General features: G+C 36.8%; 1 protein-coding gene across 3 annotated transcripts in view; it reads right to left on the reverse strand.

The window, feature by feature from the left end:
• Nucleotides 1-24,200, reverse strand: part of LOC136262866 (uncharacterized) — a 93,463-nt gene extending 69,263 nt beyond the window's left edge. Inside the window, exons 1-6 of one of the 3 annotated variants that reach the window (XR_010704362.1) lie at nt 23,591-24,200; nt 2,148-2,840; nt 1,442-1,553; nt 584-738; nt 387-528; nt 169-339 (exon numbers count right to left, since the gene is read on the reverse strand). Coding sequence is in view for 2 of the 3 variants with exons in the window: in XM_066057293.1 (XP_065913365.1) it covers nt 169-339; nt 387-528; nt 584-738; nt 1,442-1,553; nt 2,148-2,840; nt 23,591-24,063 (1,746 nt within the window). In the remaining variant the exon portion in view is untranslated. The remainder of the gene's footprint in view (nt 1-168; nt 340-386; nt 529-583; nt 739-1,441; nt 1,554-2,147; nt 2,841-23,590) is intronic. The other 2 variants (XM_066057293.1, XM_066057302.1) reach the window with 2 other exon arrangements.
• Between the last annotated feature and the right edge of the window lie 383 nt (nt 24,201-24,583).

A 24,583-nucleotide genomic window follows, 5' to 3' on the forward strand; every position in this document is an offset into this window, starting at 1 on the left:
GTTTAACTTTGCAGCGTCATCTGTTACATCACACAGGCTTATTGAAGATGAGTCATTTTATGACAAAAACATATACTACTAAGCTCAATTATATTATTTTACCATACAATAGTGGTAAGAGGTACGGTAAAAGATAACATGCTTGCATGAAACTGAAATTGTGCTAACTTTATTATTTAATGTAGTCATTGCACTGGTGTTTGTCTTCTTGTCAATTATGATGAAAGGTAACTCTAGTATGTTGTATTTAACAGAGCTTATGGTTTGTGAGCATGATTCTAAATCACTGAGTATTTCAGGTTGGATAAGAGCTTTGTTGTCAATAAAAGTAATAGATGTCTATAAAATAAAATTTACAAGTAAAAGATACGACAAAGAAAACATACCTGATTAGGGTTAATATCACTAAAAGGCACAAATGCATCATCATAATTCCGAATTGAACAAAATGGAATATGGAAGATACTTTCAAAACCCAGTGGAAAAACAAAACTTGGTCCACTTTCTGAAACAATTGCTGCACCAAATCTAAATAATAAGTACCACACTAGACTACAATTCAAAGTACACAGAAGTATCTCACTTCCCAGTGTTGTTGAAAAAGTTAACATGAGCACCATTTAGAAGAATTATTTGACTGTAGGGAAACAGATAAACTGCACCTCCAACAGCAGCGGATATGGCATTGTTGGCATCAAATACGACACTTCCATTAAAAGAAATAAATCCAGCAATCGCCTTGTGAGATTTAAGCACATATTATAACATTAGCTGCATTATTATGTATGCCAAAAATCAAGACTCACAGTAGTGAATTGCATGCAGCTCATCGTATAATAATCACTGCTGTGAGTCTTCTACATGAATGTATATCTTTTTGTTCATCAGACAATTAAAAATTTTCCTATCCATTTCTTTTATAGAAACCATAACAGTACACAGCCTGATATGATCGTTTCTCAAACCTCTATTGGAGCCAAACTGCATGTTCACACCTTTGCTGTCATCACTAATCATTTAGTGGCTAAAACATTACTTCTCTTGAGAAAAAAATTGTCTTTTACTATTTTCTTGGGTACCAAAAATACCATAATTCGCTTCAATTTTGTGTGCTGATTTGTTATGGCATGAAAAAAAAGCTACATGCTTGCATTGTAAAGTAAAATTGTGAAGGCGTGGAAAATATGTATGGTAAGGCAGAATTGTGTGGTGATGTTATTAGGAAAACTATGAAATTAATGCTTAGCTGTTCAAGAAGTACTACTAATGAGCCAGGTCTTGTGTAATTGTTATTAAAGTATCAGCTCAATGTGAATCTACTACACCTCAATCTTTTGATACAAATTTGAAGTGAACGGCTATAGTCCCATTTCCAATGCTTACCCTTGCTTTTCTTAAATTAAAGGTTTCTATAAACTGACTTTGCACACCTACAGTGTACCTGAATTGTAGATCTTCCAGTGTTGTTCTTAAATGTGACATTCTCAAACACAGCATTATAAAAAGCAATACTAACAGCTGCAGCATCAGCACCATAATTACTGTCAAATATGCTACAGAAAGAAAATTTACAAGTTTAATATCAACACAAATCTACTACACATCACCCAAGGGCATCACCTCATGGTTGCATAAACATTTAGATCATAACATGTTGCAATACTCATTAATGTGATTTTCTGGTATGTAGTGTAAATCCAGCAACCTATGCCATTCAGTAACTAACAGTACAACAAATGAATTGAAGTCTAAAATGTCCAGACCACATAAACAGCAACATTTACGGTGTACCACAGTTTGATTTTTCAGAAACTAGAAAATTTCCAAGCTTAACTGTGTGGTTTACTGCTTTTAGCTAAAAACACAGCAAACATCAAGGATGTGGCAAAATCCTTACCACTGGAACTACCAGTGTTGCAAAAGATCGAATAAAGTAGTTACAAAAAAAACTTTGTTCAGTGTAAAACATAAAAATTTTCCATGAAAATAAAGTATTACACAGTATGTAAATAGTAAAATTCAGGGCCTAAAGTAGTGGTATCCTTGCTTCATCCTTCACTCAGGTGCCTTCAATTTACTACATTACATAAATCCTTGCATCTACTGCCTATCTAGTATCTACTGTAATTGCACCATTCACTGCTTACCAATTAACAAATGTTGTAGCAATATGAAATGGTCTATTCATGAAGAAATTATTTGACTCTATGTTGATAGTGCCGTAAGATGTAGCAGTATTCTCAGTGAATATGCACTGCTTAAATACCAGAGAATTATTAGTCAGTCCAGCATATATGTTTACTGCACCAGCAGCACCTCCAGCAGTATTTTCCACAAAACTACAATTAATTATTGTTGTAGTGGTAAATTGTAGAATACTATCTTGCAATATTAAATAGAACAAGGCTCCACCAATCAAAGCATGATTATTAGCAAACAAGAGGTTTTCAAATATATAACTGCCCGGTGATACCTCTGCAAACAGGCCTCCACCATAACCACTAGCTACATTGTTGTCAAACACTGAATTATTTACAGTACAAATGACTGATCTGGGTCTTATAATTCTGACAAGGATTGCTAGTCCTCCACCAAGGCGTCCAAAAGTGTTGTACTGTGGATCAGTCAAGTCAGCATAATTATGAATAAAGCTACATTTGTTGACCTTAATATCAAGATCACTGTCTGATATTCCACTGTAATATGAAATATAGAGGACTCCACCTATATCCAGGTAAGACCTGTTGATGTAGTGACCTTTAGAGCTGTTGTAAAATGAACAATTCTCTACTTGCACATTTGGTGAGTTATGAATGTTTATTGCTCTATACCAACTATGTCTGTAATTGAAATATCATACTATTATATTGCTATATTATATTTTATATATATATTAAACCAACAACTGAATGTGTTACTGTATAATACTCTCAATAGCAGCTTGACATATTATATTGAAATGCGTCAGGCAATTAGCCAGTATTGCACTTGTTTGTCAAGGTCCCTTCACAAAAATCTATAATACTAATTTGATTGGCTAAAATAGTGTGGCGTGTTTATATTTGAAGTAAATGTCTGACTTGATAACTATTGTTACCATAGTGATAGATACCCCAAGGTATAACACAATGTAACAGTTGCTAGGTGACTGTTGCTAAGGTAAAGTATTCTTGAGACCATAGCAACAGCTGCTAAGTGTGATTGGCCTTCTGCAACGGTTAATTTTCAATTCATGTTGCCTAGTAACAGTTGCTATGGTTGTCAGATTAATTTGCAATAGGATGGATGGCTGTGGTATTCGGGATTAATAGTTATTGCATTGTAAATAGGAAGGAAATAGTGCTAGGCATCGCCTTGCACTATTTTACTCCTTCCTGTTTACAATGCTCGCACTATTAATCCCGATTACCACAGCCATCCAATATGTATAATAGTGCGAGGCGAAGCCGAACACTATTTCCTTCCAGTTTACAATATGAGAACTATTAATTCCGAATATCACAGCCATCCATCCTATTGTAAATTAATCCGACAACTATAGCAACTGTTGCTATGCAACAGAAATTGAAAATTAACCATTGCAAAAGGCTAATCAGATTTAGCAACCATTGCTATGGTCTCAAAAAGACTTATCCTTAGCAACGGTTACCTAGCAACCGTTGCTAAGCAACCATATTGTGTGTTATACCTTGGAGTATCTATCACTATGGTAACAATAGTTGTCAAGTCAGACATTTATTTCTAATATAACATATCACACTATATTAGCCAATCAAATTAATATTATAGATTTTTGTCAAGGGACCTTGACAAACAAGTGTAATACTAATTCTATTGGCTAATCTCTTGACGTATTTCAAGATAATACATCAAGGTGCTATTGAGAGTATTATACTGTAACACATTCAGTTGTTGGATTAATATATATATATATATATATATATACATAGTCTGGGAAAACTATGGTCTTATCGGGTATTGAGAAATGCTGGTTTTAAGTACTAAGTGTGTTGTCACGTTTACACCAATTCCTTATCTTCCAGAGTATCCACTGTAAAAGTAGTCAACAGATCAGTTTCCCACCATTTTAGATAGTTTTAATTCAAGGTTGATTGTATCAGGCAAGCTTAAATAGGACAAGTGGGAGGGGGGTTGGGGAAAACAGGTTGCTTACAAAATGAAGAGGAATGCATAGGGATGAATTATTGCTAAATTATGGACCATTCAGGTCTCAAAATGAAGGAAATTTACAGCACAGGTCTTTATTCAATGCCGTGGAGTGGTACAGTAATATTCCCAGGGCTCTATTTAGGGCCCAGACTGCTCATATGGCTTGCTACAGGGCTTGGGATAAACAGCCAGAAAAAGCAAGTATAGCTGATTGCAAAATTTAACACTTATTTATGCGGCTTTGTGTTCGTGGTGAAAAATCAAACTTGCTGTCATGGACAATAAAACTGGTTTTCCCAGATCCAGTTACATAATATATATATATATATATACATATTTGTGATTAGTCAAACTACATTAATCATCACACAGTATGTTAGTACTTATAATAGGGAGCCTTCCCCCAAAATGATGCCTGTCCCACAAAACTACCCTAGAAATTTTTAAGTGGTAAAAGTACATTAACAGAACAGTCTTGTTATACTAATGTCAATTATAGCAATAAATCTAAATAAAGCCCCATGCATGTACATGCCGATATTGATTTTTTTTAAATGCCAAAATCATACTTTGGTCTACCTGCCTGTCCCTGCCTGACAACAGTCAAATGGTTAGAGGCTAAACGATGCATTGTATAACCACCACTATTTGTCACAATAACATTTTGAGGTTCCAGCGAGTGCTTGCTTTCTGTACCCTGTCTTTCCTTTATCTTTAATCATTGTAGTTATCTTTTTCTTCTTGATGCTAGGAAACCATATCAAGGCATTAATATTACATACTGACACTTTCCGTACTTAAACATTATAAGTTTATTTAAAGCACTGCACTGCTTTAAGAGATATTACTGGTAGACAATTGGCAGACACTGTACCTGCACAATAGGACCTATTACAAACTAGCTGGACCAATGACGATCAATGCACATGCACATGTCCCTTAATGATTGAATAACTGTACCTTATACGTAGTAATTGATCACAAAATACATACCTCTTATTGGTAGCATGGTGAAAAATAAAACATGAAAAACAACATACCTTAAAACACTGCGCATAGCTGTCAAATCATCATACATTATTAGGGATCATGGAGGTTTGCGTTTTTCTGGCCAAATATATGCAATCCACTGAGCAAAAATAGGCCGTTATAAAAATTTATAGAAATCAACTGGGTAAAAATACATGTGTTACATAAAATTCATCAGTGTTTCAATTACATCGGTATGTACTGAAACAAAGCTCAAATTAATACAATCTATACACCACCAGATTCTCCTGTTTATTGGGAGTAAGAAAATCTTTGTTTTATGTTTGTACAGCATACAATGCATGAACTATGGGCACTTATTTACTATGTAGTAAAAATAATGCTTATCATTGTCATTTAATTGTTGAAATGGCCTTATTTTTTGTCCACATAGAGATGAACAGGGAAACACTATCCCTTGATCAATGTGTCAGTTCATAGCGAGCAGACTGAGCAAAATTCCATCTTCGTAGCTTGTTTTAATCGTGAGTTATGATCGATCAAATAAGCACCTGTAATTTATCAGTACACAAAAATGGAATTTCAGGGACTCATAGCACATCGATAAAAAGTACTGAAACAAGCTGGAGTAGTGCACTACTTCAGCTTGTTTCAGTACTTTTATTGATGTGTTATGGTCCCTACTATAGTTGAAAATTCCAATTTTTTGTGTATTATTTTGGAAAATTATCCTTTTTCTGCATATTGGTCATTTTTATTTTTAAAAGCTAAAATGAAGAACTGGGTGTTTATCTATCGTTTGTTAAAATTTTAGTTTGATATCTTGAAGCATTCCAGATATACATATGGCCAATTTACTGTCTAATACATTACAAACTAACTTTTTATGGTAATGCACTGAATTCTGTGAGTGGTTTTTTATTTATTATTTAAGGCTTTACAGCACCAGTGCTGAAGGTCTGTAGGACACTTGGTCCTACAGCCTGTTTAAACTTGTTACAGGTTAAGTGTGACAAATGGTGACAAATCACTTTGTTGACAAATATTTCCATTCCCACCATCTAAAATATATAAAAAGAGTTTGCTAATAGTTAAATGAAGTGTTCTTGGACCTTTTCTTCAATTAGCGCAAGCATTCAACTATCAGCCTACGTCTATTATTGGCCAACTTGACGTCTATTATCATCGTATGTAATCCGGATTCAAACACGGAGTTCACTACAATAAGCTGCCTCATGCAGCCTTGTTTTGCTGTTCTAGCAGTTTAAATCAACTTCTGTCACGTTGTGTTGTTGGTGAATGAAGACAGGTTTGTTTATGACTTATTTTGTATATGCTAGTCTGTTATTCTTGGCATGAAAATGGTATTAGTAGCATTCTGAACTTTATCTGTGTTGTTTCTGTTGTTGTAGTGCACACTGAGCTTTACACATGGTGTTTGACATAAGAAGAGACTGACTGTAGTAATTCAAAAGGCTCTGGTGATTGACTCTGCCAGTAAAATCACCCTTCGCAGTGGAATAATGTTTGTTTACACATATAAGCACCTCAGTGTTGGAGGTGTACCAATAATTGGATCGGCTAAAATATTGGCCACCGATATGGTAATTTTTACCAATATTGGTATCAGTACAGAACAGCAGGAGGACCGATATTGCTACCGATACTTATACAGTAGCAATAGTTTGTACATAAACGGATTATGCATTGATCTTCTACGTATTCATGTGGCACTTTTAGTGCCAGTGGCTTATTGTTCACTCTGAAACAAGTGCTACACTACAAGAAGCCATATCAATCCAAGCGATTTTAGTGCAAGCGTATCATAGTCTTTACAAATGAAGCAGTTATAGAGTACCTTGAAAGGTCACAGGATAACCAAGGAAACTTGCTGTACCAGCCTTCACACAAGCCAATAAAATGCGGAGCAATGCAGAAATATCCATTTAAGGCTTCATGGGAGTATACATAAAAATGTTTGTGGGTGCCTAATTGTCTGGATTTCACAAGCTGTATACCACAGAGTATACAATGAATACATGCACATGTTGTTGTAGGGTAGGTAAATGTACAGTTTTAACTACAATGCACACATCAGATCGACTGTTGGATATTGGCTTCTTTTGGTGGCATCAATATCGGATATCAGTACATGCCAAGAACCCATATAGGTACACCTCTACGAGTCAGTGTATTCAAGGGAGTCACCACTTATAGGGCTTGGAATTCATATCCTTTGTACTGTTGAAGGTAGTTTTAATCAAGGTGGATTAGTGGCTGTAGAGAGACACAGCTTTTATAAAATAGATTTGGAAGAAAAGAAGCCATTATAGATTCTCTGTATGCCAAGTTACAAAATAATCCAAGGGTAGTTAATAACAAGTTTGTTGAAGTTCAAAAGGTATCTGAAACAATTGTGAGACTGCTGGGACAAATAGAGGCACAGGGTGAAATATAGGTCCCGGCCGATTATGCCGCAATAATTTAAAGCATAATAGCTGACCAAAAGCACCAAGCATAATGTAGCATAATGGGGACGATATTTGTAAGTTTAATTAAAATACGCAATAAGCATGCCTGAAAGAAAACAAATAATCACTTCCAATAGTATTATTATTAGTGCATTTCATATTTAAAAACATGTAATATAGCTTAACTGATCATTTCTTTGTACACTTTGCAGGAATAAGATCAAGATACTCTAATAGAGCAATCACTTACTCTAAGAAAGCAGTCAGAGAACACTAATGTATTCTAATAAAACAGTCAGTTCTAGAGCATAATCTTGATTTTGAAAGCATAATTTTGATCGTAATAGGCTTAAAATTTTGAGCAATGCTCAAAAGCATAATAGGTAAAATTTTGGGCATAATAGGCCAGGGCCTAGTGAAATAACCAATGATCAACGAACCTTAGTTCAACAGATAATTTCCAAGTTTCCTACCGACGTTGTAACTAGAATTGAGGATTATAAACAACCTGCTGTTCCTTGGGACATGAAATCTTTGAGAGAAGCCATTTGTCAGTATGTGACAATACAAGAAAATGTACAATGTTATGTGTATACACTAACCTTTATGTTAAAGGTCAGCAGTTGTGTCAAAACCTGTTACAAGCAGTTACAAGCCTTCTATTGCTTCCTCAGATATTTCCCACAGACCAGATGTGCTGGCTGCTAATTCACAGAGAAGGCGTATTGAGAATACGTAGTTCTACTGAGCCTACTTTGCCATGTATTTTTTGTAAAGGTGGCTGGCCACTCAATGATAAGTGTGATAGATATGTTTCTTTGTCTGAGAGAAAACTCAGCAGAAATGTTGCTTTAGATGTTTAAAAGTGGGCCATATGTGTAAGTACTGTCCTAGTTCACTGCTTAAATCATGTTATTATTGTGGTAAAAGTAATTCCCATAATAGATGCATACATCCTAAGAAGTTTGGAACATCTGATGTGAATGTAATGGTTCCTGAACTGCCTGTGAATAACAAAGAGGAGAGTGTTAAACCTTCTAACAGTGATCAGCTTGTAGTGTCAAACTCTTTAGCTACTACTACTTCCTCATTATTGGCCTCTGATGAGAGAGTACTATTACAGACAGCAACTGTTCTTGTACTGGAATGGCAACTACTACTGCTCATGTTTTGCTGGACAGTGCCAGCCAGTACACTTTCATGACTAATAATTTAGCTAAACGATTGAACTTAAGGTCAGAACATCAGGATCATTATCTGTTTCCACATTTGGAGCTAGTATTAGTAGTGCTGTGAAGCCCTTCAAATTCCGGGAAAAGCACTTTGATACGGGCAAGAACAAGTGAGTTATGAGGCTTTAAAAATATCCCATATATTTAGTATGGACGATTGAGGTGCGCAAACATGTTTACAGCATGAAAGCATTTTTGTTCCAGTACGAAACCATTGGGAGTGAACACATGTTCACCTCTTTGATATTTGGCGGGGGCTCAGGTGAACGCGTACCACTATAGAGGGTGATATTTCATTACTACAATCCTATGATAATGTGATTCAACAACAGCACTCATAAATGTATATTACTTACCTCATCATCCAATGTTAACTCCATTGAAGTCTACTACAAAGGTACATATTGTTTATGATGCTTTCTCTAAGGAAAAGTTGGGTACTAACAGTTTGAATGAGTGTTTACATAGGGGACCAGTACTTTCGCCAGACATGGGTGGTCTCCTCCTGAGATTTCAAACTTATTCTATTGTTATTCTGGCAGAAATCAAGAAAGCTTTTCTCCAAGTAGCAATCCAGATGTAGACAGAGGTATGACACGTTTTTTTAGCTTATGGATCAAAATAAGTTAGAAGTGGAGAGCAATTGTGAATGGATTCGTGAAAAGGTACCTTTCCCACACATTTTACATACCTGGTCCAGCAAACAAAATGATGTAACACTTGACTCCTTCTACTGGTTAACTTCCTCTGAGTATCAAGATACAGCCAGATACTGTAGCAGCACTCATGGAAAATTGTAGGCTATTATATGCCATAATTTAAAAGTTATGAAGCTTCAACATTCAAAAAATGGGTCAAATATTGTGTGTGAAAAAGGTAACTTTTCGCAAATCCGGTCACAATTTGTGTATATTTTGTTTTTGCAGAGTACAATTTGGGTTGATATGTAGCCCATTTTTATTAGCAGCAACCATCAAGTTTCATTTGAAAAGAGAAGTATCACCCCTTGCTTTACATATTTTATATAACATTTATGTAGATAATGTTCTAATAGGAGTGGATAATGTTAATGATACTCATGGAATTTATGAAGAAGCCAAACACATATTTAAGAAGTCTGCCATGGATTTACGTGAATGGAATTCAAATTGTTCAGAGTTTTTAGAGTCTTTGTTTGTTTTGGGATCCAGTGGGAGACACTCTTAGTGTTCCAGGACTTAATAAAGTTCCAGCAAGCACTATTACAACTAAACATGGTGTTCTTCACAGCGTTGCTAGGACAGTTGACCAACTAGGATTTCTTTCATCGATAATGATTCATGGCAAGTTGCTTTTACAGAAATTGTGGGTTGCTAATCAGTCGTGGGATGAGCCAATAAGTCCAGAGCTCATGTCAGAATGGAGTCAAGTGTTACAATTGTTGATAGAGATAACTGGTCTTAAGATTCCTAGATTGTGAAGACTGCAAAGAGTGATAATCAGCAATTAATATTTTGTGACGCTTCAACAAAGGCCTACGCTACTGTTATGTATTTGAGAATCAGAGATGCAAGTTTTCCAACTAACTTCTTGATTTTAAAGATCCAGTTTAGTGGAGTGGCATAGCACAAAAAAAATTGGCATTTCATGTACTTTGTGATACAATTATGAAACTTTCTGCACAAATAGTACTCCTTGTGATAACTATTTTTTGATATAGAGCCATTGCAGATTTGACCTCTGGTAACCTTTACAGCCATCCTTTCATTGAGAATTCACAGTTTTTGTCTTTATCTCCCTGAGGCATTATTTTACACTGTTACAAATTAAAGGTCTTGCTGACAGGAACTACTTGATTTTTATTTTAAGTCAATAGGTGGTTTTATTCCAAAGTTATGATAATTTAGCGTAAAATATCGATTAGCATCAGCATTTCATCAAAACTATCATAACTTTGTAAGTGAACAACCCATGAAGGTCCAGTGTTCACTGTTCGATAGACCGTTCTTCACTCTCTATAGAAACTGAATTTTGAAGTACTAGTGGAAGTAATTAGCTCTTTACGTCGAAAAGCATAAAACCGCAAATAAATCAATTATCGTCAAAATGAATCTATTATCGACCACCCAATACATTTCCATAGATCTATTATCGACAGGTTTAGAAACTTTCCTCTCTAACTTTCTGTGGAATTTATGGATTCCCAAAAGGTTTTTATATAATGTGAGGATATCCTTGGGGAGTAAGTGGCTCAGGTTTGGCTTTGCTGTGCTGTTCTATCGTACTGTACGTAATTACATTACAGGTTTTTGTGGTTGGTGAAAAACCACCAAACTGTTCGTAATAACTGGGTATCTAGGATCTAGGACTAGTAGAAAATATACAAGAAATACTTTCTAACACTTACCAGTAAAGAAAACCACATATTTTGCTCTTTGTTTAATCCATATACTACTAATCTCATAATATTACCATTTACGTTATGCATGCTTTAATATTGTTGATAATAGATATGCGTCGATGGTTGGTCGCTTATGCTACATTTGCTATGAAATTCTATGAAGTTTACTGCCCATTGGTAATTTATACCCCAAGGGCAACAAATTTTATGACTACTTAAAGTAATCATAACTTTGTGGTGGAATGAACTATTCACTTCAAACAAAAGTCGTATTGTTTCTTAGATAAATACCTTTAATTTGAAACCACGTTTTAACAATTTAAAACAATGCTTCAGGGAGATAAAGACAAAAATGATAAATTTTCAATGCAAAAATCGCTATAATGGTTGCCTAAGGCCAAATATGCAGTGGCAAAAAATAAATGTCACAAGGATTACTATTTATGTGGAAAGTTCCATAATTGCATAACAAAGTGCATGAAATGTGCACTATGCCACTCTACTAGTTGGTACCTGTTGGGCAGAGTTAAAAGAAACAAGTTAATGTTGTGCTACTTCTAAAAACCAGGCGCCATGCAGCTAGCTAACTCATCTGGAATAACTATAGACAGTATATACTACTATGAATTAACCAACTATGTATTACTACTTTACAATAGGGTAGTTTGGGTTGTGCAATAATATAATTAGCTATTTCTCGTATTTCGTAATTCATTTAATTACGTTGCTATGCACTGTTAAGGAAGCATTTGTTAAATAAACCGCTTTTACCAACATATTACGCACAAAACTATCTTCTAAACTGTTTTATAGTGTGACTAACGTGTTTTTTCCCACAAATTCTCTCGACAAAGCCTCAAAGCTACTCTTCATTTTCGTTCGCGTACGTAAGGGATACACCCCCTTTCAACTCGAAGCGATAGGCTATTCCTGGCAGTGTAGGAGGCCTGCACCGTTGTTTTTCAGTTGCTAAATGCCTGAAAACCTCAAGGGGAAGGTAGTCTGAGGAAAGTCACCACACCCGTATTTCAGTCCGCCGAAAAGAAACCACCTCTTCACCTGTGCAAAAGTTTAATACAGACTTCATTTCACTTTTACTTCTTACGTAAAAGCTGCTTTTACCGTTATTAAATGATTTTGCTCACGTGGGTGCGTACGGACAAACATAGGTAGATAGGTAGATAGGTACACACACACACTTTTACGAAAACAATTTCAGTAAATTCGGCAGGCTGTGGGCGTGCGCCTGGTTTAAAAATCTAAATATCTTACAATACCCCATTTAGAATTACTAGCTGTTCTCATGGAGTTAGAGTAGGTAAATTTGTTGTGAAAAAATTGGGATTAGAAATAGCTGAAAAGATTTTGTTCTCTGATTCGCTGTGTGTTCTACACTGGCTTAAAACAAAGAAGCCATTATCTTTGCTTATTGAAAATCGTGCGAAGGAAATATTTAATAAGAAAGACACTACCTTTCGTTACAATGAATCAACCCAGAATCCTGCTGATGTTGTATCTCAGAGATTAGTCAATCAGATCTTTGGTGGCATGGTCATACCTGGCTTAAGAATGAGGATTCCTTTTGGCTACTGTGGAATTTGCCTGATAATACACCTGATATTCTGAGCAAAATAAACCAAGAAACAAGAGTTCAGCATGTGTTTGAAATCACTATTGTTACAGGAGTTGATAACAGTGAAACAAGTCAACAATATTCATTATTGGGAATAAATGAGAAGCGTCATTCATTACTTAGAAAGTTGCTTCATATATCAGAGGTTTATTTAAAGGAAAATTTGGAATAAGATAAGCAGGGAAAGGTTTCTGAAACAATACAAGTTGCTTAGAACAGTTCTTGACTTTGTTAAAGATAGTGGATCCATTTCAGCCCAGGTAGTAAAGTTGTCATCCTTGATGTGGACTTCTTTCATCCAGTGTCAGTGAAGTATTTATTGCTATCAAAAATAAAAGGAAACATTGTTTAGTTATGCAGCTCAGCTTGAATACTGCTGAAGATGACATATTAATACGTTATGGGAGGTATTTACATGCAAGTGTTCCTGAAGAAGCAAAATGTCCAAAATTATTGCCTCGCCATGAACATTTTACCTATCTTGTTATACAAGAAGTTCACCATTGTCTTGTACATTTCATACCTTAAACCAAGTTCGCCAAGAATTTTGGATCCCTCAGGTGAGGGCTGAAGTACAATTTGTTCTGTCTAGATGTGTACGTAATTTGTAAACGTAAAAATGGAACTCCCTTTGCTGTACCCAGTATGCCTCCATGGAGGGTTTCAAAATAGGTACCTTTCAGTATGTGGGTCTGGATTATCTAGGACCAATAGATGTTAAAGATAATGGAGAGTTTCAAAAATATGGATCTGTATTTTCACTTGCCAAGCTGTTCAGGCTATACATCTTGAATTAGTTAAGGGTCTTTCTGCTGAACACTTTTTAAACTGTCTTCGGAGATACGCGGCAAACCAGAAGTATTAATATCTGATAACACTCCACAATTTAATTTGGTTAAAACTGTGTTAGATCAGCAGTGGAGTAACTTGATCAAAAGTGATAATGTTTTGAATTTCTTTTCAAGTACAGGAATTGTGTGGAGGTTTACAACTGCAATGGCTCCCTGGAAGGGAGGCTTTTACAAAAGACTTGTGGGACTTGTAAAGCAGTCATTAAGAAAGGGAATTGGTAGGAAGCTTCTATACTGGCTGGTAGTAGAGGCTATTATTAATACACGTCCTCTTACTTATGTACAAACTAGCTATTTTTTTAATTTTAAAAGGAAGTATATACATGCTACAAAAAGTAAGGAAACAAGCTCAAAAATGTTACAGCTGAAATGGGAAATGATCCAGCAATAAAAAGTAAGGAAACAAGACTAGATGACTAATTGCTAAAATGAGACACACTTTAATGCCTAGTTTTGACTAGTTAGCATCTTGAAATGAAACCATCAAATTAACCAAAAGTAGGGATTAAAGTGTGTCTCATTTTAGCAAGTAGTCATCTAATCTAACTTGTTTCTTTACTTTTTATTGCTGGATCATTTCTCATTTCAGCTGTAACATTTTTGAGCTTGTTTCCTTACTTTTTGTAGTATGTATAATCTTCCTTTTAAGATTTTTTTTTAAATAGCTAGTATGCTTACTTTTTATGTCCAGCTAGCTAGCTATATTATACTCACACAGTATAAATACCACTTGAAGCAGCTATATTTTACCCCCCCCCCCCCCCCCCCCCTTTTACTTTTAGGCTTTACTTGATCAATATGCTGTGAATTTTTGTTTCAGCATATCACTAATAATTCAAATACTCATAAACCCACCTTATAAACATCTTTCCAAGACATTATCACTGGATTTATGCAAAAGGTTATGCAACAAGGACATGGATCAGCAATGGTGGTGTACAAGATCGAGATACTCTAATAGAGCAGTCAGCTAACTACTCTAATAGAGCATTCAGCAGATACATAGTAGTTGGTTCTGCTATGGAATTTAGCCATATCTGTCTGCACCTACAGTATACATACAATTAAGTGCATTGGTCTGGTTAAAAAGGCTTACTTGTGTAGTTATTATGTATGGCAATACTTAATTCAGTACACAATTTCCATTGAAAATGCTCTCAGACTCAATCTCATATCATACAAATTTCAAAATTTTCCACTTTCAACATCATTATTCCAGCATGCACCTATTGTTGTGCAATTGTGAGAGGATGAATCGTGTGCTTGGTTGTCTGAACCTACCCAAACCTTTCCATTAACAAATGCTGCAAAGAACCGTACCTATAATCTAAAGGCAGTATATAAAATATCTACAGGCAGAAATGTGTATTTTATGTGGAAATGTCTCCAAATTGCATTATTTTTTCAAAATTTTCTTGGGGGGGGGCATGCCCCCAGATCCCCCTCTAGTTCAAGCATGCTTCGAAACATGCTGGGAGGTGTGTTTTGCACACGTCTACCCAACACATTAATACCTTGAGTTAGCCCCCCCCCTCCCCCTTATAAATCCTAGATCCACCCATGCCTTCATACGCAATAAGTGCCTCTAAAAATAATTATCGTTTTGTCTTTTAAAGCTATTACAGCAACTGTTAAAGGCTTTAACTGCATTTCTAATGGCCTAAATGCTGATGATTTAACAGTAAAACATTGCTGGAGAGTCCACCATTAAGAGTGGAACCCTCACTTTTAGAAGTCTGGATCCCGAGGTGGATCCGCCCCTCAAAGGCATTATTAGCTGGCTACCTCACAAAAAAGATAAACTGGTAAGACTATAAAATGACTACCCAGTGTTAATAAATGCTAAAGACAACTCCTTGGGTAGTACACCCTTTCACCCTTGTCTTACACACACATACTCACACTTCATTAAAATCACGTGTTTGGAAGTGCCGCAACTATTAATTATCCTATGAGAAGAATAAAGAAACTAATGAATGATGAAAGTAAACAGCATGGTGCAGTGGACAGAATGTAATCGGAACAACAGATTTGCGAATCTGCCGTCTTTACATTGGCTGTCTGAAATTCCTGGAGCTGTACACCTAGTGCAACTGGGTCTTACAGCAGGTAGGCAGTCAGACGAAATTCATTGTACATTGAAACATTCAACTTTTCACTTCGTTTAACAAAGGTACAGCATCATTACAGCAGTACTAATGTATTTCAGGTGGTTTTTTCAGGTAAAACTTATTGCAAGGCTGTTTTTAAGTGCAAAAAAAATTACGAAGCCATATGATTTCCGCCAATCCCTACTTAATTACTACCATACTTAATGATACAGTGAATTTTCATTAGACTTCGCTTTAACACCAGCACATTTCCTAAGTGGTAATCTTGATACAGTTTTCCTTTAGTTCAGATGATTATGAAGAGACAGAATAAAGGCCAAAGAAAGATTCGGCACAAGAATTAGTTGATTGCTGGAGAAAGGGGCAGGAGCAGTTAAACCATTTCTAGGAGATGTGGAGGAGAGAATATTTGTTGTCGCTTAGAGCAACTTTGCCACTTCATCATAAAGGATCACACTCAGAAATACAAAGGTCGGTGAAATTGTGATATTGAAAGATGAGAATATACTGTGTAGGATGTGGAAGTTGGCTTTGATTAAAGAATTCATCCATAGTAAAGATGGACAGATACATTCTGTGAAAATTGAATTACCTAATAAACAAGTACTTTCCAGAGCCATTAATCACTTATATCCTTCAGAGATACAAGCTGCCTCTGATTTGAGTCAAGCAAATTAACTTACAAATAAAGTTATATCTGTTGAAAAGGATTTGAAGCCCTCTAAACCTCCATTTAGAATTGCAAGTATTGAGGCTTGTAAGAGAATTACATTACAGATGGACAATCAACCAGTGACGGTGGCATTCTCTTACCCCGGAGTGTTGTGAACATGATAATGTTAATTAAGTCATTGACACTTATTTTTGTAATACATTACGTCACAAACACTATTTAATATCACGTAATGTTAAATGTGTATAAAAATGCTGTAAACATATTATTAAGTCAGCCTTTTGTCAATGATAAGATTTGATAAGTGCTTTGACTCGTTGGTAAAGGAAAAGAGATTCTTTGTTAAACTGATTGGCTCCTTCAACAAGGCTTGGCATCTCCACCAAAAGACACAGTCAGTCAGTAGAAATTCTGTTTAATAAATGTGACCAGATTTTACAAAACTGATCCAAATCGCACATCAGGCAAAATCAAACTAACACCACCAGTGGATAGCTACACTATCGTACTACTAGTTTGACCCTTAGTACTACTTAAACTACTCGAGGCTGGTTTTAACAGACGTCTTTTCTGGGTGGTGTGGAGTGCTCAAATGGCGGTTTCAGGCCTTGTGAAGGACCTGGCTTGGCAAGAATCAGTGGTTTACTGGTGGACAGCCTTATAATGTTGGCCAGACATTTTCTCTGTTGATTTTGCTACATATCAGCCACTAAGGAGCCAGCACAGCATTGTAATCTCGTGTCTGGACTCCAATCGTGGTCTGTCTCCATTTTGATGTCTATCTCTTGCCCTCCCCGCCACCCCCCACCCCTTTCTGAGCACTCGTGATACTACTTCGCTCGTCCAACTGCTCAGATTTTCTATCTTATTTGGCGGGAAACTCTACAAGCAGCTACAAGTGGCCTGAAAGGTAACAGATTGATGCATCTTTTGTGTAAATTTCATACGCGTGCTTGCTATCCTTGGAGAGGTATGCTGGCTTCAATTCTTTAAAACCGTTTATCTCGAAACTTCTAATGTGCGATTTGGATCGTTTTTCCAAAATCCAGTCACAAATTATGTTGCAACTTGTTGAAAGTGTTTCGGGTTGATCTGAATGTTCGGGCTTAGTTTTACCTATAACCAATACTGCTTCATCATCATCAGAGAAAAGTAAGGGTGGTTTTTGGGTGATGTTTTTTTTCATGGGCCATGCCCAAACCTTTGTGGTCCCTACTATGCAGTATTATCGTACTGTACGATTTGCTGTATTGCTGTTGTACAAATCAATTTTATTCCTGTTCCAACTATCTAGCACTATAACTCCAAGACTATTCATCACAAAAGGCTGAAACTATGGTTGTCCACTCCTTTGTTACTATAGATAACAGAGAAGCAATAAATAGGATTCAAAGAATGTACGGAAATGGCCAGTATTTGCTCAGCTAGTGCCTTGGCAGTATTGGTTAGGTATACCCAAGCCCAAAAGTGCCTTCAGTACAACCCTAAATGCTTTCAATAGGCAGCTACAATTTTTTTTTAAATTATTCAATGAAATTTTCTACTGACTGACTAATTGCCTGCATGCCTGATGCGTTCAGACAACGGCCAAGGCTATGGGCTTGATTTTTTCACTGCTCAACATTGCTTCATCCCTAGATGTGCCTTTTGGCATACCACTATTATGTAAAATTCATGCATCATGGACTTACATACCTTAGTCTCCTTTGTATAAATTTCTTTCTGCTAACTGCCCAAGGTGTCACTTTACAGTGGCATGATGCATGGCTTCCTGTTTGTAAATCCATATTTTTCTGTGGTGACTGGGTTGGTTGCAGAGGCATCTTCATTTGTAACACTGTGTAACAGGCTGAAAATAAGTGAAAGCGGAGAGTAATAGCCACTTCACTTACAAGTTAGTAAATGATAGTTGGAGCATGCAAATTGTCTGTATTTTTTGTGGCGGCTGGATTGATTGCAGAGGCACTTCTCCTGTTCTTCACTGTAGCACTGTGTAATGGGCTGAACACAGCTGAAAGCAAAGTGTAATGGCCACTTACATTCGAGTCCGTAATTGATAGCTGGGGCACGTGTTCAGATGAAAAAATTAACTCTGGCATCATCTTTTCATGCGCGGGTTAACCAGTCATAAAAAAGTAAACAAGTACGTATAAGGAACTTTAAATTCGATTAGGGATCATACAAAATAAAAGTAGGAAAACAAGGGAGGTTGCCTACACCTGCAGATATGCTAGTGAATGGGATTAAATGTTCACTAGTATATCTGCAAGTGTAGACGACCTCCCTTGTTTCCCTACTTTTTCTATGATCCCTAATTGAGTTTAAAATTCTTAATTTTTCCTTATATTCAATAACGTATACACTATTTTTAGATACTAGCAGGATAATATTGTTTCAATACCTTTGTTGTATAATTTTTTCTGCTTACTACTACCAACTATGCAATATCGAGAAGGTTGGTTAGGAGGTAGCTACTCAATTAATTATTCCAAAGTTTGTCAGCACTACACAGTATGGAAATATATTGACTGCAAAATCCAGCACAACATTTCATTTGTTGGAGAGATTTTAACATTTCTAAACAAATTTTCCACAAAATTTTGTAATTACGTGATCCAATTAGTTTCCAGGGAAAATCTGTCATGGAAGTCTTTGGATCTCGCTAGGGATGAGCTGATTTTGCCAGTAAACTTCCTGGAAAAATAGGCTGGTATAAGCAATGTGTGAGCAAAATGCTGGCAAAAAGAGGTGGATTTTTTAATCTTAATTTAAGTTGGACACTGGGAACAGCAACTTACATGAAAAGATTGAGGTGCTCTTAAAAAACAGTCACACAACATACATGCTGTTCAGCTTCTTGGTATAGGAAGAGCAACTAAACTCTAATAGAAAAGGGGCGTCTGGATTCAGTGGAATGGAATGGTGGACTGGAATTGTGGAATGGAATGGTACTTTCAATTGGTGGTCACCTCTTTATAAAGACCACCTTCTAACAAAGACCACCTCTTTATAAAGACCATTTTACTTTAATGTTTAAATTGCTTGTTGTTTTAGAGTGTATCTCCATATAATGGTCTTATTGATCAATTGTGTGCCACATGCCTAGAAAAGTTAGAGTGATATCTGATTTGTAATACAGCAATATACCCCATGCAAAAAGTCTGGCTATACAAAAATGATGTCCCCATCAAACTAAAAGTAACTAACAACTAAAGGAGCGAATATCTGGGTGAGGCCAAGAAATACTGGCAAATAACTCACTGTAATTTATAAACATTTGGTCTTTTACCATTGACTCGTACAGTCTTGCTGCATTCCTAATTAATTCCCAGTAACTCTAATTGGCTAGTAATTTAGACGTCTTGTTCTCCTCTACAACGCTGGACTATTGAGAAAGGTACCAATTTAATAGCCTATTAGACTTACAGGGAATTAATTAGGAATACAGTCAGACTGCACAAGTCAATGACAAAGGACCAAGGTTATTGTAAATTATACTTAGTTGCCAGTATATATTAACATTCATTTCTTGGCCTCACCAGATATTAGCTCCTTTAGTTGCCAGTTGCTTTTAGTTTCGTGGACATATCCTTTTTTGTATAGCCAAGCTGTTTCTGTATGAGGTATATAGCCAGTGGCGTAACTAGAACCAGACTGACACCAGGGCCTAGTGCAATCAGTGGCGTAGCTAACCCGAACGTGATGAGGTGACACACACCCCACAGAACACTTAATATCATGATTGTGCAAAAAGGCTAATGACCCAATGATGGGCTAGCCAACATACAGTGTAGTATTAGCTAACATATTGCTGCTTTATTACAAATTACTATCTATGTAAGTATAACATAACCACTGCAGATCGAGCCTCATCTCACGTGTCTCAACTGTACTCCAACATATTCGTCCATGATCAAGTACAGATATACATCACTGGCAGTATGGTATAATGCTTTATACTATTTAGGGTAGACACTCCTGGCCACACTGATTTCGTCCACTGAATTTAGTGAATTTCAACTCAGACTCTAGATTCGTTTGACTCCTTATCTCTATCTCCGAGTAATCCCCTCTACTTTAATATATAGCAGACCAACTCTCTCAACAATCCAGCTCATCGCCTCGTAGTGCAGTTTATCACTGTTATCTCAAGCCTCAATTGCAGGTCAACCGCCTTTGTTTAAATGCATTATCATGTGAGTAAGCTAGTCTAAAAATAGAACAATAATTAGTGTGAGTAACTAATATTTTCATTACTTGTTATCTCAAGCATGGACGATGCTTTTGTTAACTATTGCATCAAAGTGTTGAAGAGAATAGCACTGAAGAAGCTGGCCATTTAGCACGACTGTTACTATGTGCTAGGACACGTGCTCAACATTGTTTACATGGTCTAAACGCCGCAGTCTAATTTATGCACGTGAAATTTAAATTTAAGGGGCGTGATAGTTTGTGCCTCGATCAAATCGACCAATGGTCCACTATTGCTCACTAAGAGATACTCTAGAGTATAGACCTAAGACCAGTAAGTCTTCTTCGCTGTTATGTTCGATTTTTTGATAAATCGCCCACGGTCCATGACGGTTGGCCAAACCTATCTTGACCTAGAGCTATACAAAATGTCTGTTTTCAATCAAACAATTTGCTGACACCCGGGCCTAGGCCCGGGTAGGCCCGGGTTTAGTTATGCCAATGTATATAGCTATTACTGTATTGTATCATAAATCAGATGTCACTCTGGCTTTTCTAGACATAACATGTGGCACACAATTCATCAATAAGACTGTCTTATAGGGCTCTAAAAAACAATTCAGATATTAAAGTAAAACGGTCTTTGTAAAGAGGTGGTCTTTGTTAGAAGGTGGACCTTTTTAAGAGGTGACCCTACCTAAATACCATTCCATTCCATTCCATTCCACCATTCCAGTCCACCATTCCATTCCACTGAATCCAAACGCCCATAGAAAAGTGACTATGTTATGAAATGTGACCGTCTCAGCAAACCTATACTATCATCTCCTACATATCACATATCATAACAGAGGAATGTGTAGTATGTGCACATTCCTGTGAACAAATTGGGTTTTTGCTGCAGTAAATATGAACTATCATCTCCTACTGATCACATATATATCCCACAAGAATACCTCACAAGAATAAATATTACCTTAATTAGTCCATTGCCAGCTGAATTCCTGGCGACTACTAGCCGAATTGCCAACACTACAATAAAATGCATATTTGTGCATATGTGATGAGCTCTAAAAATGTGATATGAATAGAATGTACTTGGGTGGGGTATATGATGTGTAGGAGAGGATAGTTCACATTTGCTACGCATTCATTGAGGCAAATGTGAACTATCATCTCCTACACATCACATACGCCACAGGAGTGCACACTATGTACAACACATTTAGAGCATATCACATACACACAAATATACTTTTTAGTGCGAATTACATCATATTACCCTTACCATGTACACAACTACTTAGTAACCATACATCTAAATCCTTGCTATGAAATAAGGAACTCAACTATGTTGTTTTTGTTTACATAATACTAACTGCAAAGAAGTTATTACTCGGCAAAGTCTAAAAACCAGCCCTAACAAACAACGGAATCCCAACTAATTATCTACAAAGGTGCCTTACACCCCAAAGGACTATTCTATACAGTTTATCTACAGTGCGATCCATTCCACAGCTGGTTTCTTCGTGATTTGTCCCATTTTTGCTGTTGCGCATGCGTATCTGCACTCATGACCACCATGCCACGTCTAGGATAAAGCAGCCGACTGTTGACTTTACCTGTCTCCATCGATATATAACACTTCCTTTGTTATTAACAACTTGTTTTCAACTCAAAGAATGATTTAATTTGCCTATTATGAAAGATTACACTTTACGCTATTACATAACAAACACGCACTAGTCCGGGAAGGATCTGGTTATCCCAGAAACGAGACCCCTATGGGCATGAACACTTTAGCACTAGCACATCTCACTATTACATGTACTAAACAGTTTATAGCAAAGCTAGATTTTATTTCCTTCGTGATTTACAATGCCATGCTGCCACATGGCAGTTACTGCCGTTAATGGGTTAAAGGTAATAGCTATAACAGGTGGGGGAAAAGCAATAATAGGTCCATCTCTACCTGTTGCAAGGTCACAGCTTGGAAATATAAAATCATATTTTAATATGGATCTATTAACAGAAGTTTCCTGGATTTATATTTGTGACCGGGCCTGCGAAAACAGGGCATGTGGGCACAAACTACACCCCATCACTCTACTGGTGATATCTTAGTACTGGAAAAGTATATTTCCATTCTGTAACTTTCATCATGATGCCAATTAAATGCTTACTATGAACTGAAAATTGCAATGCCATAGCATAATGGTACAAAAAGGTATGAGTGATGAAAGTGTGAAAAAGTAGGCAAAAATCATGTGCCCACATGCCCTATTATCGCAGGCCCAGTCACATTTAAAGATTTCTATAAGATTTTAGGACCCCTCAAACTAGGCAAGCAAACATTCTAATCCACAAAAAAATGGGATTTCCATGATCATAATAATGACAGCAACAATGAAAATTGAGGTGGTGGAGTGAAAAGTGGGATTGGTTTACTTGGTCACATAGACCAATTATTATAATATATCATATCGCATAAGCGGTTTAATTGGCTAGGATTTTAATTAGGTGATTTACCACAAGATTCTGCCTATGGTCTCATATGACCTAGAAAACATGCAGTCATTTACCAAATCGACAGTCCCCCAACGATATATACAGCTGGGAAGACCGGAGCAATGTGAGTGAAGTTTCTAGCTCAAGGAAACAACAACACCAACTGGGCATCAAACCTGGAAAACCTTTTGATTACCAGGCCAATGCTCTAGCCACTTGGCTATGCTGCCTCACCCATGCACACACCCATGCACACACACACACACACGCACACATATGCCATAGATAGTAGAGAGCACACCGTTACACTAGATTTATAAATCCCAGTTACCTGGAGTTTATAAATCTATGCACGTACACATGCGCACACACAAACTTGCCGAAATACGCAATTTTGGATCACCACAGTGTTCACTTCCTCCACGTGTATTGGGAGCAGACATCTAGTAAACTGTAGTCCATCAAAAACAACCATTGAGGTGCGTATTATCTTTACATCAGTGTTGTTTAGGTAATTCTTTTCAGACACCATAGTCACATTATCACAGTTTATGTCCACCATACCACTGACCTCCCCTACCACTACGAGACTGTCCAATATAGTTAAGTGAACTCTACTTACAAACTCTGCTATCGCAAACATATCATAAATATTAGCCGCTAGTGACAACTGAATGCATCTTGGTCCTTCTTCTTTCATCAACAACGTCATGTTATCTAAGAGGCGGACCAATTGCGATTGATTGGATACGGTGAAGTTTGTTGTTGAGCAGTAAGCTGTAGAAGAGACTACGACTCGCACTACGGTTAAGCATACCAGTCCAATGTATAGTGAATATAAAGTCATGATCATGGTACGAGATAAAACGATATCTGACGATCCACTAACGAATCATAGATTTACCCCAGGTAATAATCCGCCATAGAGCGATGCTTACGTGGTCAGTGACTCGCAGTGCAATATATGGAAAATATATAGCACAAGGGAGTGGTCGAGAGACAAATATAGCACTGGGCGAAGGAATTCTATATTTAGCTCTTTTTTTCCCCGGTCTAGATGGAATTATTCCCTTACCACCACCCTCAGCACTGGCTATGAAGTGCTGTACAGCTGGATAACACCAGCGACTATTAAGAACAAAGCTATTCGAGGGAATCGGAATTAAACCTAGGCCAGATCGATACTCAACTGGCAGAGGGGGGTGTCTATTTTACGGACCAGACCGGGCGAATTTTTTTTTGGATGCACTTCTGACTTAGGAAATTCATGCTTTGTGAACTTATCGTTTTCCTTTGTTTTATGGAAAGCAACATTGTTTGCGGAGAAGGAAAAGGTCCGGGCTCGAAAAGGTCACTCTTAAGTGTATCGGTCG

This window comes from Dysidea avara, chromosome 1 (genome assembly GCF_963678975.1).
Source record: "Dysidea avara chromosome 1, odDysAvar1.4, whole genome shotgun sequence".
Lineage (NCBI taxonomy): Eukaryota > Metazoa > Porifera > Demospongiae > Dictyoceratida > Dysideidae > Dysidea > Dysidea avara.